This window comes from Argentina anserina, chromosome 6 (assembly GCF_933775445.1).
Source record: "Argentina anserina chromosome 6, drPotAnse1.1, whole genome shotgun sequence".
In the NCBI taxonomy this organism is placed as follows: domain Eukaryota; kingdom Viridiplantae; phylum Streptophyta; class Magnoliopsida; order Rosales; family Rosaceae; genus Argentina; species Argentina anserina.
The window spans coordinates 17,081,608-17,095,971 of record NC_065877.1 but is presented as its reverse complement, the minus strand read 5'-3'; the positions used below and the strand labels follow the sequence as shown (position 1 = coordinate 17,095,971).

Sequence of the window (14,364 nt, the reverse complement as noted above, 5' to 3'; positions counted from 1 at the left end):
TGTTGAGAAGCTAGACTACGAGGCACTCAACCTGAGGATCCAGCACGAAGAACGCATCAGTGACGAAACGTGGGTGTACAATTTGCTCCTTCATTTTTGCGACTACATCCTCATGCACTTCTTTTATATTCGAACGCACAAGCAATGTCGACGTCGAAGAAACCTAGCTGAAGCAATTTCAAGCCTTGTCTTTGCTTCTTCAAGATTAAGATGCGGGGTGGTTTCTAAGCTGAAGGAGATCAGGGACTTATTCGGAGATCGTTATGGGGAGAGTTTTGTTGAAACTGCTGTGAAACTGTTGCCTGGGAATCTTGTAAACCCTACCTTCCAGAAAAATATTCTCTCTCTCTTCCCAGACCCGGTGGTGGCTAATGATATAGTAAAACGTGAACTAGTTAGACCCTTTTTGACTTGTTCTTCTCCTGATGAGGTACCAGAAAGACCATCAACTGAGAAAGAGGAAGACGAGAATCGCAATAGTCAGTTACAACTTATGAGCTTACAATCTCCTCATGTGAACACTAAATTGCATTGCCTGATGAGGTACCAGAAAGAACATCAAAAGAGAAAGCGTAAGACGAGAGTGGCAACAATCAATTACAACTTATTAGCTTACAATCTCCAATTCATGTGCACCCTAAATTGCCTGATGAGGTACCATAAAAATCATCAGCAGAGAAAGAGGAGGACGAGAACCGCAACAACCAATTACAACTTATTATCTTACAATCTCCTCTTCATGTGCACCCTAAATTGCCTGACTGGGATGATATATTCACCAGGTTCAGTTCATCAGGAGGCCTAAGTACGTGCACCCTAAGTTGCCGTACTATGATGACATAACCGCCAAGTTCGATGCTCTCAAGAGCCTTAACAATGTTAACACTGCTGAGGAGACTTTGCAATTAGAGTACTACCATCATGAATTCATGATCATGACATTAATGATATTGATGATCGAGGATTGTTCAATTATTCATGGTTGCCGATAGACCCAGCTCCACTGTTATTACTAGCTTATTAGTTAAATTGTATTTCTTATCATTTGCATATTGCATGTTGTTTCAGATTATTATTGTTATATTAAATCAAAGTCTAATTTATTGCATGAGGTTTTAAACGCAGTCAAAGTATTAGCATGTTCAGAAGCATGTAATTCTTCTTTCAATGTGGCCAGTATGTATGTTCTGCATGGTGAATTAATCGAACTTCACTTGCTCTCCCCTCATATTGAGTCTTCCCCAGATTGAACCAGCATCTCCTGCCGTGAGGTAATCCTCTTTAACTAATGAATAATAATAGTTGCAAATTTTGACACAAATTTGTCTACAGAGAGGTAGTAACAAAGACTCACGGGGAACTGGATATCCAATTGCTTTAACATTTAGTTTGTTTAGAGATGTCATCTATAAGGGTTAATGGTGAAGTTGCATCATTTAGTAAAAAAAATTCATACGCATCTGACCCAAATATACCGTTCTTACAATCAAGGATCTAAAAGGACATCTCCAAGTAGCTTTTGAAAGCTTACTGATGAGCAAAGTATCAGTTGAATATAAGCATAGAAGTGAGTCTGAGTAATACAAGTATACAACAGTACAACTGCCCAGCACAACTATACACTAATTTTAAACGTAATCATCATGAAAGAAGCCGTCATCAAAATCCTCCACTCTACGGGGAAAGCATTGTATATTATGAATTCATGATAGAAAGGAAACCTGTCCGCATCAAAATTCAGTACTTCAAGCTGAGAAGTCACATCTGATCCTTTGTAACACTCAAAACTGGCTTCTCAGAAGTACAGGATCTATCTTGTGCCAGTTGTCGTTCTCATCCTCATTTCAATTAACAGCCTCAGAAAGTGAATCTGCATTTTCCATTTCTAGCTTTTTCCTTTGAGCTTCAAGTTTACTCTGAGCACCAAGAGCCTCCGATATTGCTTTTGGAAGCCAAAACCCAGGTCTCTCGAGCGATGGCGCCCTATCAAGAATCAATGGTTCCCTCAGAGTAATTTCAATACCATCATATGTCCATAATGCCAAAGTTGCTTCCCCTTTAAGTCCTAAAGAAAACCAGCCTAAACCAGCTACAGCAATATCAATGCTATTTACATCCCAACTTGCTCCAGACACTTTGATTTCCCTTTCTTCCCATTTTCCTATATCAGCAGCGCGATCAATGCCAATAGGAGGCTGTAAAAGACACCAAGTTGAGTACTTACAGATTGTGAAAGCATGAGAGCAGTCCTTAAATCATTACAAGGTAAAAATTACTACCAATGTACATTAGGAGTAAACAAGTATAGTAATAAACCTCACTTCAGTTACTAATTATATGCTGATGGATCAGGGTTCCAAAATTGCTACCTCAGTACCTCCAACTTGAGATTTCCATGGTACTAGATGACCAATAGATCAAATATCACCAAAGTGTACTTGAGTGCAAAGCAAACAAGTGCACTCAGATAACCATAGAAGATGCATTTGCCATGGTAGATCAGAAATAATAATTCTTTGACATCATAAGTTTTGGTATCTCAAATATGCTGTGTTTATGGTATTTTAACTATCTAAGACAGTCAGACTGACAACTCAAACTTCTATTTCTGCAGAATGTTGATCATTAAGCTATTTTTACAGTCCTATACACAATTGGCACGACAATCAGTTCGGCAGTGGGAAACACTCAGACACATCAACCCGATTCTCATATAATGTCGTTGAATTATTGACATGCATTTAATGATGGAAGAAAAATAGGTCTTTTTGTTTTGGCCGCATAAATAATTGGATTGAATGAAAAAAAGGATAGAATATAGAACAATTGGAGTAATGTGCCTCAAACCTTCTTGTTTTTTTTTTCTCCTTTTCTTTTGGGGTATGCTGTTATTCCTATAACTACCTAACTGAGCACCTCCAAAAACAAAACAGATGTCTCTCCGGCAAACATATTTATATTAACTACATGTGTGTACATGACAAAAATATAAACTTCAAAAGACGACATATACACTCTTTAACATGAACAATATATATACAACTCACGAGAAAACTAAAACAAAATGAATAGAACCACCAAGACACCATATTCTTTTATATTAAATTAAGTGAAGAATTTAAGATTCATATTTCCAAATCATCCTTGTAAAGAAATGTATCATTTTATTGTGTCCATTAGACTTCTCATTTGATGAGACACAAGAAAGCAATTTGATAAGATTCATAGATCCAGCCTAATTGCTATTGGAAGGGCTAACAATGCCACACTCTCTTGGTCTAATGATTTCAACAGATAAGAAACATAAGATATACAGCTGATAAAAAAGCTAACACATCATTTAGCTCAGTTTGGCACAACACAATCACCAAGCCACCCAATTTGGGATCACTTTACCAATCCTACATGAAAGAATTTTGGTACAGAACTCCTAAGAATAAACAAGTCTCCATTTTGAGGGTTCAACTAAGTTTTATTTTAAACCCCATGTTCTTTACACCCATACCCGTGGTTATTATTAATTGTACAACTAGAAAACAACAGAGAGCATGCCTTTTTTTTAAAATCAAATACAACAACTTATATGCTATAACAAGTATGTTGTGAGTCGAACTCACGACCTTAGGAGAGACTTGTGCAGTTGTGCCACTAAACCAAATGGTACTGAGCAGGAGCATGCATGTTTTTTTTTTGTGTCTCTTCAAAATTGACACGTGTCATCTTATTATTGCTATAGCTCAGCTAACATGTTGTGGTTAATCAAATTTTTTCCTCCTCTTTGGTGTTAAATTTTAGTATATTTGAGGAGATTGCTTCCTCTTAAATTGCAAAGATCAAGGAAAATTCTAACAGTACCAGAACACTTTTCACCAATATAAATTAGAAAATTAGAAGAGGGTTTCTCTTAGATAATTCTATTACCACATAAGAGAGCTACATAATTAGTGCTACAATTCTTAAAATCTAAAGTGATGAAATACATTTGAAGAGGCCTTTTTTTCCAGTAATAGTTACATTTTAACCCCTGCATAGCTAGTTTACTCAATGCATCCCACTCAAGTTTGGTCAGACTCAAACATTTAATATCTTAACAATTTGATCTGTCTGATTTTGCTTGGAGGTCATATAATATTACCTGCTGCAATCAGAGAATTTTATCTGTCTTTTAGTATATTAAATCCAATTTTAATCCCACTGAGTAGGTGTGCATAAAGTGAGTAAGATTGGTAAAGATGCATTCAAATTGGATATAGAAGTACCTGCAACCTAATGCCGACATGTTTCCTCCAAGTCTCCTCAGCATTTTCTATCTTCCCCATATGTAAAGAAATATTTGGTGAGGCCCAAATTGTGAAATAAATTGTTTCTACAGAAGCTTGAATAAGGTCCACTCTCACTAAACCACCAATATGTATCACCTGCCCTGCCTACAGATATAACATGAAATGTCAGATCCAACAAATAGGAAGTTTATCACACCTTCACCATCAGAATTCAAATCAATGCTATTGCATCAACAAATTGCACATACATGGAAAGACTAATGAGATTAATTCTTTCCACTGTTTAAAAATGTTGAACTAGAAACCAAAAGATTGCTGAACATCTAACTTCAAAAACAAATAGTTTATCATATCACAACACCACATCAACCTAGCATTAGAAGGCAGATTACTTTGCACAACCAAACAACAGAAACCGATTTATCATGAATAAAAGATAAGAAATAAAACACATGTACACACAGAGATACAAACAAACTGACAAGTAAAAAAAAATACTAACATGTCATTCCTCTCGGTATCTTAAAATACAAAAACCAGAAGAAGGATGCCTATGCGTAAGAGTAGAAAGCTATCCAAATATTGCAGGAAAGTGGAGACCAGTGTTCAGTTGCTTGTTTAACATTCAAATGCTAATGATACTTAGGATTTCAACAAGATGTGGCAACTCTTTGCTCAGACTTATACAGTCTACAGAATTAAGTCCCATACTAGCTTTGGACAAGACGTATACATCACACAGATAAACACAGGAGATGTACCTTTTACAGTAAGTTTTATCCAGAATTACAGCAAAATGATATAGATTACTTGCCTTTATCCTATAAGTCCGAGGGCGAAGCTCCTTCCGTATTTCAACCAATTTTTGTTCATCCCTATTCAATCTCATGGACACCAAATATGGATGTAAAAGTCCTGGAGTGTCAAACAACTTTGCCTTTGCCGACAAAATCCCTCCAACTCTCAGTATCCCTAATGTCGTGCCAGGAACTGGAGCTTCAGTTAGCTTTGTAACCTTTGCCCCTTCTTTCTTTGCCAGCGCATTTATAAGAGTAGATTTGCCTGCATTTTGTGCTCCAACAACCCACACATTCCCTCGAGGACCTGCCAATTCTTTGAGAAAGGACAACAAATTCCTGACACCCATATCTTTATGAGCACTAACCAAATACACTCCACTTAGTTTAGGCCCCCCTCCAGCCTTGGCACGATGGCGTACCCATCTATCTAATCTAGAAGGTGAAACTTGTGATGGGAGGAGATCAACCTTTGTTGCCACAAGCACAAGCTTTGGCAGCTTTTTTCTAAACTTGGGATCATTTTCGGTCCCTCTCAACGCTTCAAACAATGACTTCGCTGCCCGTTTAGGGAACGAGCCATCAAAATCAACACAATCAACAACCATAACCACAACAGGATTACCATTTGTAGCAGGTTTAATCAACCTTGTTGCAATCAACCTATCGAAATCAAAATCTGGCATCAGGTTTTCGGCTGCCTGGTTCTTCACCTGCCCATAATTTCTCAATGAATGGCATCTGGCACACACAGTAACCTCATCTTTCTGTTTCTGAGCCTCTCTGGCCAATCTTTTCTTTTCGGCTTTCGGAATCTTCTTCCTCTTCATTTTCTCTAATGTCTCCTCTTTAATGTTACCATACCCAACTCCCGGAGGCGCAAAACCATCCAAATCCAAATCATTCTCTTCCTCTCTCCCCAATAACTTAGCTTCGAGGGCATCTGAATCCCAGTCAAACTCATCATCCCCCAGTTCTAATTCACTACCCTCCTCATCACTTTCTTCATAACTACCCTCAATTTCCTCAACACTATCATCCTCTTCCTCATCGAACTCTTCAACATCTGACAATCCTGAGACAGTCAACTTCTTTTGCTTATAAAACCCAGGAAGGTCAGGGTTGTGATCTTGCATATAAATTCCACAGCCAGGGCAAACAGGGCCATAGCTCTCATCCTCATCTCTTCCATCACTCAAAACTGGGGCATTTCTCCTCCTAGTAATCTTCCCACTAACTTTCTGGACTGTTTCAATCCCTTGTTGATTGTTTACAGCTAAACATATGAATGAAACCTTTTGGGTGTGTTTGTGGTTTCTGCCTAAACTAAATCCTGGTAGAACCCAAAAACACACAAGTGTTATATAACAAGTGGGTTTGAGTTGAAGAAGCTAGAATAGGGAAGAGTGAAGACTGAAGAGGGGCTTACCTGTGACAAGGTGAGGTCTCGGATGTGGGTTGTTGTCATTGTTGAGAAGCTGCTTCAGGCTCAGCTTTGTTGTTGAAGAGAGAGTTGAAGTAGATAACAATGTTGTCATTTTCTGACCACTTCGATTCTGGCATTGTGCTTAACACTCGGGACGGGCCAATTTTAGGGGTTAGCGTTTAGAGTTTTTTTTTAATATTAAATAAATCATACACCCTCACGTGAGGTGAGATTTAAAACGGTGACTTCAATATTATTAGTTAATCTAATTACAACAGCTCACGAACAGCATTTACTCAAAAAGGCTAATTGTACGTAAACACTAAAAAATTCAGTTAACTCACACACTTTAACTATGTCGGTGAGGTTTAAACCCCCGTGACCTTAATTTTGTTATATACAAGTCTTAGTAGCTCCCTTATTTTTGTTATATGGTCTTAATAGTTCCTTGTTTGTATTTATTCATCTAATTACATCTTCTGGTCAGTGGCGGATACAGAAATCATACTCTGGGGGGGCTTGAATTTTTTTCATGACTGATATGATTTTGCATCAACGACTCATGCAAGAACACAAGATGCATTTTTCGTAGGTTGGGTGAGAATCTATAGAATTAGTAAAATTTATAGAGTACGTACTTATATTACTAACTAATTTTGACATTGAAAAGGGGGGACACGACAGTAGCGATCGATGCATGTGAGCTGCGCATCAAATAGGGTTATGTGGCTTATTAGAATCATATCATGAGTTCATGACAACTTGATAATCTTAATTATGTATATTACTATATTTTTCGCGTCTTACTTGTATGGTTATATAGTATGTACATTATTATCTAGTACTTCTATATTAGTATCAATTAGTACGAATAATTCATCTAATCATCACCTTCATAGCCTTCTCGTGATTGATCATTTCAAACATTAAGATCGATCCAGTAATCTATTTCATGAGATTCACTTGATCGAGCTATCTGAATGAATAACATAGATACTAGTTCTTTTATTTGTATTTTATGATTTCTATCCATCTGTAGAGTTTTCCATACGGGATTACGTAATTATAAATACCTTAATGACCAGGAGGAAGGCTGTTCTCGATCAGGTCGGGTTTCATTATCAAAAGATTCAAAACACGGCAACCCTCCCTCATCAGTTTAGCGAAACCAACAAAAAAATGATTATAAAACTTGCCTCTCACGGATATATAGATACACCTGCTGCATTAGCCATTAGGTATGAAGTCCGTATACGTATGTATCAATGATCAATCCCAAATCTTCAGTATTTAATTACAAAAAAACTAGTACTCGATTAGTTAATTTATCCCATTTAATCTCATTCCTGCATTAACAACAAAGTTATTCATGAAAACAACACAGATCTAAAATATTGCAATAACAACAGCAGTAGTAGTGCATCCAGGCGTAGGTCTCCCTCACATACTCCTTGGACTTGAAGCTCTGCATGAGCTTGATGACCTGCAGATTCGGCACATCGATCTCTGGATGCTTTGGGAGGTTGTAGTCCTTAGCATAGCACACTCCCTCTTGGAAGAGGTACTTGGAGATCTCGCGGCGGTTCTTCTCTGAAATGATCATGGCTGCGGTTAGGGTTGAGAGACGGCGGCGGGAGAGAGAAGCTTTTGTTGTGCGGCCTGCAATCTTATGTAAACCTTCAACTTGGTAAGCTTGGTGCTCAATAAAACAACAAACCAAAGCTGCAAGACTACAATATGTGGTGATATCATCCATCCTTAGCAATTTTTCTTGAAATTCTTGGGTGGGCTTGAGCCCCCCCCCCCCCCCCCCCAACCTTGCACCTAGATCCGCGCCTGCTTCTAGTAATACTTATTTAATGTATGCAAGCCTATTGTCACTGACCTAGTCATTCGGCTGCCACACTTGGTCCATGCGGCGCTTCATCCCCATGGAACCAGCCTTATCTAACGAGGCAATGCATTGGTTTCGCCCTGCCTTGGGCTCATCAGAGGATCGGCTCCAGACCCCGACCAGTGTGTAAGGCGGCCAACTCCCTTCTTCGACGTTAAGTCCCCGACTAGCGACAAACTCCCCAAACTTCACCGGGTCGGCCTGCCTGAACCCCTCATAAGGAACAACCATATATCTCCTACACCTTCTGACCTTGGAGCAATCCCAAGTATGCATGAAGCACATATAACCAGCAACGCCCACAATATACACTCCCGAAAATGGGACGTAACACTATGCAACCTATCTGAATCCAACCAAGGAACTTGTTCACTAAATTGCTCATTGTTCGACCATCTTTGGTGGGTAGTGCCGCATAAGGTGGCACTAGCTATTTCCTACCATATTGGAAATTCACCAAATCTTCATCTAGAGATGGCAAACGGGCCGGGCCGGGCCGGTCCAGTCCATTTTAAACGGGTCAAAACCGTGCTCGGGCCGGTCCATTTATTTATCGTGCCGGGTTCGGGCCGGGCCATTTGCTTAAATATTAAGTCTGGCCCGACCCAAGCCCATGTCGGGCCCGTGCCAGACCAAGAAGCGGGCCCGGCCCATTAGCATTATTTGACACAATTAAAAAAATTTATGTACTTTAAATATTTGTTTTATATAACTATTTAGAGTAGTAAAATAAATAAAATATTACATCACATTTCATAATATTATTTTTAAAACATTACGTATCTCAAAATAATGACGTTTTATTCAGTATTTTTATAATATTTGTGAAATATTGTAGTTAAAATAATAAAATAATTAATAGATTTTAATTTAAAAAGTATATAATATTCAAGTTTAATAATGATAATTGTTTAAATATTGATATAAATAATATAAAATTATATGTTTAACGGACCGGCTCATGAATTAATCGTGCCGGGCTAAAACGGGCTCGGACCGTGCTGGACTCATGGGCCAAAATATCTCGGCCTGACCCGGCCCATTACAATAACGGGCTCGGGCAAGGACCGGGCTGCTAGGCTCGGACCGATTTTTAACGTGCTGAGTCCGGGCCGGACTCGGACTTTTGGGCCTATTTGCCACCTCTATCTTCATCAATCCAATCTATCCATATTAAGAGTGAAAGGAACATTAAATCCAACGGATTAGGATGAATTTAATCTATATTGACTGCATATTTCAATTTTGCAGACTAGAAGTTTTGGGTAATACAAATTAAAATTTCTTCATTGTTGCAATATCCAGAAATGTAGAACCAAGATTTTGACAATTTGAATGGATCACTATACCTTTATCATAGGGATCTACATAATTGTATGTATGTGGAAAACTAATCAATAAAATGTGTATTACAGTTGCAGAGACTAAGAGCAAACACCAAGAAAGAGAAGAAGACGAAAGAGCATCAATTAAAATGAAGGATGCAAGACCAAAGAGATGGAGCTGCATAAAGCCAAAGTCAGGCATGCACTACGCAGAGAAGAAATTGGGTGCAAAGCTATCTCATGGGCATGAAAATTTCAACTATTACCAATCACCAGCAACTTTGCGTAATCATAGACATCAGCATGGGCACCAGCATCTGCGAACCACTTACGATCCCAGCCAGCAAATCTTCATCAATCAAGTTCGATTTTGCATTACCTAAAAGTAAACCAAGAACCTTGAGGAGGAAGAAGATCAGCTAGAAGAGATGAGATGAGCCTTATTGTGAGAAAGTGAGTGACGAAGAGATAAAGGAGGAAGAGAGGTGTTATCTGGGGAGCCAAACATGAGTACCCAAAAACACCTCCTGAGGAGGTCGAAAAGGAAAACCAGCGCTACCTTGTGCCATTTATTCTAGCCCCTCTACGCACCAAACATCGGACAAGTGTATTAGCACCTCTTATATAAGCTGTACCACTTAGTACTGTCAAACAAACATGCACAAAGATTACAGGTTCATCCCTACACATGAAAAAACTGAAGACTACTTCCAAGTTCTAACACCCTAACAGCAAAGTGAATCTGCTAAATTGTTAGGCTTTAAGTTGAAATAGTACACAAAGATTACAGATTCATCCCTACACATGAAAAAAACTGAAGACTACTTCCAAGTTCTAACACTAACAGGATACTGCACAAGCGTAGTACCCTCATTTGATTCATTTCCCCTTGCAAAGTTTAATGATGCTCACAATCACTAAAGCGAGATACCAAAATAACCATAACTCCTTTCTAGTGAAAGGGATATCTCAAGATTGCATGGCATTGGTATCATCGTCGTCAGCATCATTGAACATGTACTGACTCTGATACTCCATCAAGTATTGTGTGGATCGTTTCACGTCCAAGAACAGATGGTAAACTCTGTTAATATCTTCCATCTCAACAATCTTTCCCTTCCTCTTTTGGCATGCTAAGGCAGCAGCTGTTATGAGATGGATGGCATATCTCAAGGATGCATCTACACCAATCTTGGTCAACAAATGCTTTGCCTCTTCAGACATCTCAACTTCTTCTTCTTGGGATCTGATGTCCAGAATCTTACGAATTTCATCCTCTGTATAAGGCTGAGTGGTGATAATAAGCAGGCGATCAAGGAGATCAATTGGAATCCCATGGGGGGACTTATAGTTTGTGCCCCTGATCGTAGTGATCCCTCTGTTTGTAGCAACAACTAAAATTGGAGCCATCTCATTCTCCAGAGCACGATTCAGGAAGGAAAAGCATTCAATGTCAAGCATATGCACCTCGTCAATAAAGAGAACACCTGGCACAATTTCTGCCTTCCCTTCCTCCCTCCATTCTGCTACCTTGGTGTCAATCTGTTCTCTCACTTCTGAACGAATTTCACCAGTATCTCCAGTGAAGAGAGCCAGAAATCCTTGTGTTCTGGTAGAAAGAAAATAATATAATCAGAAATAATATCTTAAATTGACTCAAAGGTAACTCTGAGTCTAAGGTAGACTGCAAAATGCAAATTGAGCAGCTCGCAACCCACATTATTTGAACTTCTTTTATTGGTGACATATACAGTTTTGTAAAATGGGGTGTTGACTGTACACAGTTAAAGATTTGTTTGAACTGCAAGTAATAACAACAAAAACAAGCCCAATTATTACAATAACAGTGATAACCATATTCTAAAACAAAATGAATGGGGAACATTTTGCAATCAAACAGGTTTATATTTATGTGGATGCTAGTTCAATGAAAGAAGACATTCTACATATATGACATCAAACCCCAACAACCTCAACTTAAGTTTTAATCTATGTAATTGAATGGAAGGTTGATATCTAACAGATTTTACATGCCAATGGGCAAAAATATAATCTGTGACAGACATTAAGAAGAAAAAACCATCTTGTGTACAGAGAGAGGAACAGGAATCAATGTTGAACAAAACAGAATGTTTTCTCTTTCACCATTTGAGTAGCATCCGTAAGTTAACAGGTTTTACCGGTCAACTCTTACGAACATAGGTTTATCTTTCAACATTATAAATTTCCCTATCAGATGGCTGAAAGGTTCGCTATGGAAAATAAAGGTTTTGCTACGCAGCTATGTCATGTTACTCAATTTCTATTAATATTTAAAACAAACAAAAAATGAAGAAAAAAGATGTAAGCAACTAGGCACTGATAGAATCAAACAGCTGGGAAGTCGCCGGCAAATTTGCATGGAAGGTGACTCAGTTAACATATTGATATTAGAACAGGGCCTCTTGAAAAAAGGCAATATCTTATGCCAGTTCCCTCTTCTCCCCTTCTCATAAGTCAATTCAGCAAACAGAAAGCATTGAAGAAAAATGGGAGAACCAGATCCATTGACAGAAAATTTGACAATGGCTGGCCGGTAAACTTCTCAAGCAGATTGGCTACAACCAATTTGGTAATTCAAGAGCAAGGGTACTCACTTTTGTCCAAACCCTTCTCTCAGTACATGTAGCACCAGAATAAAAGGCCCAACTTCTCTAGGTATTGGCAGGTTTAAACACTTGAACACACGCCCAATTGAAATCACCCGCAACAGAATTTGTAATATTTTTAAATTGTCAACCAATAAGCAGAATAAACAAATACTTCCACGTGACAGCACCAAATATAAGGTTCAGAATTAGAGAAGACTATGAAGAATAGGAAGGCTGAGTTTAATCACCTGCTGTTGATGACATCAATCTCATGAAGTGTGACGCAATGCACGACCTCCTTACGCTTCTGCAACTCCCCATCAGGGCACTGCACTAACTTGACACTGGGTCCCATGGCATCATAATCCCTGGACCTGGAAAATGACCTACCGACCTTGGTGATCTTGCCAGACGCCTTGTCAATAGCAACCACATCCCCACTCTGCGCCTTCTCCTTCCCCAAAGCCTCAATCATCTTAGCACCCAAGTCATACACCGTCTCCATCTCGGTAGTCTTCAAAGTCAGCTTGCCAGTCTTGGACGCTGCACCAGCCACGGCAGGGCGGTCAATCTGAACCTCCACTACCTCACCCTCGATGATCTCCGTCTCCTCCTTGATCCTGACCCCGATAGCCTTCCTGAAAGCCTGCATCAGGGCCTCCGTCTTGGACATCTCAAGCGAAAAGAGCTCACTCCCAGCCAGCATCGCAAACGGCGTCTCCAGCCCCAAGGACTTGGCCATCCCCATGGCAATGGCCGTCTTGCCGGTGCCAGGCTGGCCGGCCAGCAACACGGCCCGGCCGGCTATCTTGCCTTCCTTGATCATCTGCAGAATCACACCGGCAGCCTTACGCGCCGCCGCCTGGCCCACCATGCCCTCAGAAACATCACGCGCCTCTAGCGCAGAGTCGAGGCCAAGCCCCCGGATGTGGGAGTGCGCACCTATGCGCTCTATTCGGGTCAAGTCTCGACTCTCCGAGAGCTTAAGCTCCGCCATCACTATCAACAAGTTAACTAATCAAATTCAAAGAAGCAAAGAAGAGCTACAAATGGAACACAAGCTCGGAGGAAGAGAGCGACTAACCCTTTTTTTCTGGCGGCAAAGATTCCTCTCAGTTAGGGTTTTACAAGGAAGAGAGATTTGTTCCGCTAGTGAACAGTTAAAGCAGGTTTGTTACGGCCCAATTCAATGAGTTCCAAAGAAGAGCTACCCCTGACTTTTGTTTCTTTGTTGGACCTTTTAGTTAAAGCAGGTTTGTAACCAAAAAAAGAGATTGACCCAACATCTAATCTGGATTGACCGAAAATTCTTAATCTGATTATTTCATTAGTATCTTGTTGTCAGTGTGAGTCATAGCATGTAATTTAAATATGTACATCATATAGCTAGTACTTACATATTATATATATGCTAGTACCTAGGGTTGTAGTATAATATATTATCTATATATAACCTCCAGTGTGAGATCAATAGATATCAGAAAATTATTCTTCAAAAATCGTGTCTTATTTGACCTGGTACCAGAGCAAAGATCCGAAAGGAGTTTGTCTCTTTATTTTCCGCTGCAATTTGTTTATGAAATTGAACCCCATTGTTAGGGTTTAATTTTCTCTCAATTTCGTCAACGACAACAAAAAATTTGCTTTGGGCACCCAATCGTCTTCAGTTCTCCCGTTCTAGAGCATCGATGATGTTGCTTCAACAATCCGACAGTGATATCGAATTCATCCTTCCATTCGAGTTCGTCGCCGCATCTCCTCTCGTCAGACCGACATCTTTTGGCCGCCATCGCATCTCTTGCGTCTCGGTTCTCTTGCGCAACTATATTCGTGCTCTTTTCTGGTTCAGATAAGTCCGGCTCAATTTCTCAGCATCTTCTCCTTATGTGAGGCAAATTGGTGTCAGTTTTGGTCTGCATCCGACTGGCGCACATCCCTCCTTGCACATACGCTCGACTCACGTCGTCCTTCCTTGCGAATCTGCCTGACCCGCTTCAACAGTCAACCCG

The 14,364-nt window shown here is 39.7% G+C and overlaps 2 protein-coding genes across 3 annotated transcripts; both read right to left on the bottom strand.

Annotated features, from left to right (window-relative positions):
* Window positions 1-1,443: 1,443 nt before the first annotated feature.
* Window positions 1,444-6,642, bottom strand: LOC126800717 (GTP-binding protein BRASSINAZOLE INSENSITIVE PALE GREEN 2, chloroplastic). The gene is made up of 4 exons (XM_050528123.1): window positions 6,510-6,642; window positions 5,094-6,413; window positions 4,260-4,423; window positions 1,444-2,195 (listed from the first exon to the last, which is right to left on the bottom strand). The coding sequence occupies exons 1-4, from the start codon at window positions 6,616-6,618 to the stop codon at window positions 1,845-1,847; spliced, it is 1,944 nt and encodes a 647-aa protein (XP_050384080.1). The 5' UTR covers window positions 6,619-6,642; the 3' UTR covers window positions 1,444-1,844.
* Window positions 6,643-10,370: 3,728 nt separating this feature from the next.
* On the bottom strand, window positions 10,371-13,553 carry LOC126800718 (uncharacterized). Of its 2 annotated transcripts, XM_050528125.1 has the most exons (3): window positions 13,440-13,553; window positions 12,604-13,354; window positions 10,371-11,334 (listed from the first exon to the last, which is right to left on the bottom strand). In XM_050528125.1, the coding sequence occupies exons 2-3, from the start codon at window positions 13,350-13,352 to the stop codon at window positions 10,695-10,697; spliced, it is 1,389 nt and encodes a 462-aa protein (XP_050384082.1). In that variant the 5' UTR covers window positions 13,353-13,354; window positions 13,440-13,553; the 3' UTR covers window positions 10,371-10,694. The 2 variants fall into 2 exon arrangements, with proteins under 2 accessions (XP_050384082.1, XP_050384081.1); XM_050528124.1 differs by lacking the exon at window positions 13,440-13,553 and having other exon boundaries at window positions 10,372-11,334; window positions 12,604-13,433.
* Window positions 13,554-14,364: the final 811 nt, after the last annotated feature.

Coding starts and splice junctions, on each gene's coding strand:
- LOC126800717 (XM_050528123.1), bottom strand. CDS start 6,618: ATGACAACATTGTTATCTACTTCAACTCTCTCTTCAACAACAAAGCTG. Junction 6,414..6,509: donor GAGACCTCACCTTGTCACAG/GTAAGCCCCTCT, acceptor GGGTTCTACCAG/GATTTAGTTTAGGCAGAAAC. Junction 2,196..4,259: donor ATGTCGGCATTAGGTTGCAG/GTACTTCTATAT, acceptor TGTCTTTTACAG/CCTCCTATTGGCATTGATCG.
- LOC126800718 (XM_050528125.1), bottom strand. CDS start 13,352: ATGGCGGAGCTTAAGCTCTCGGAGAGTCGAGACTTGACCCGAATAGAG. Junction 11,335..12,603: donor ATTGATGTCATCAACAGCAG/GTGATTAAACTC, acceptor TCTTTCTACCAG/AACACAAGGATTTCTGGCTC.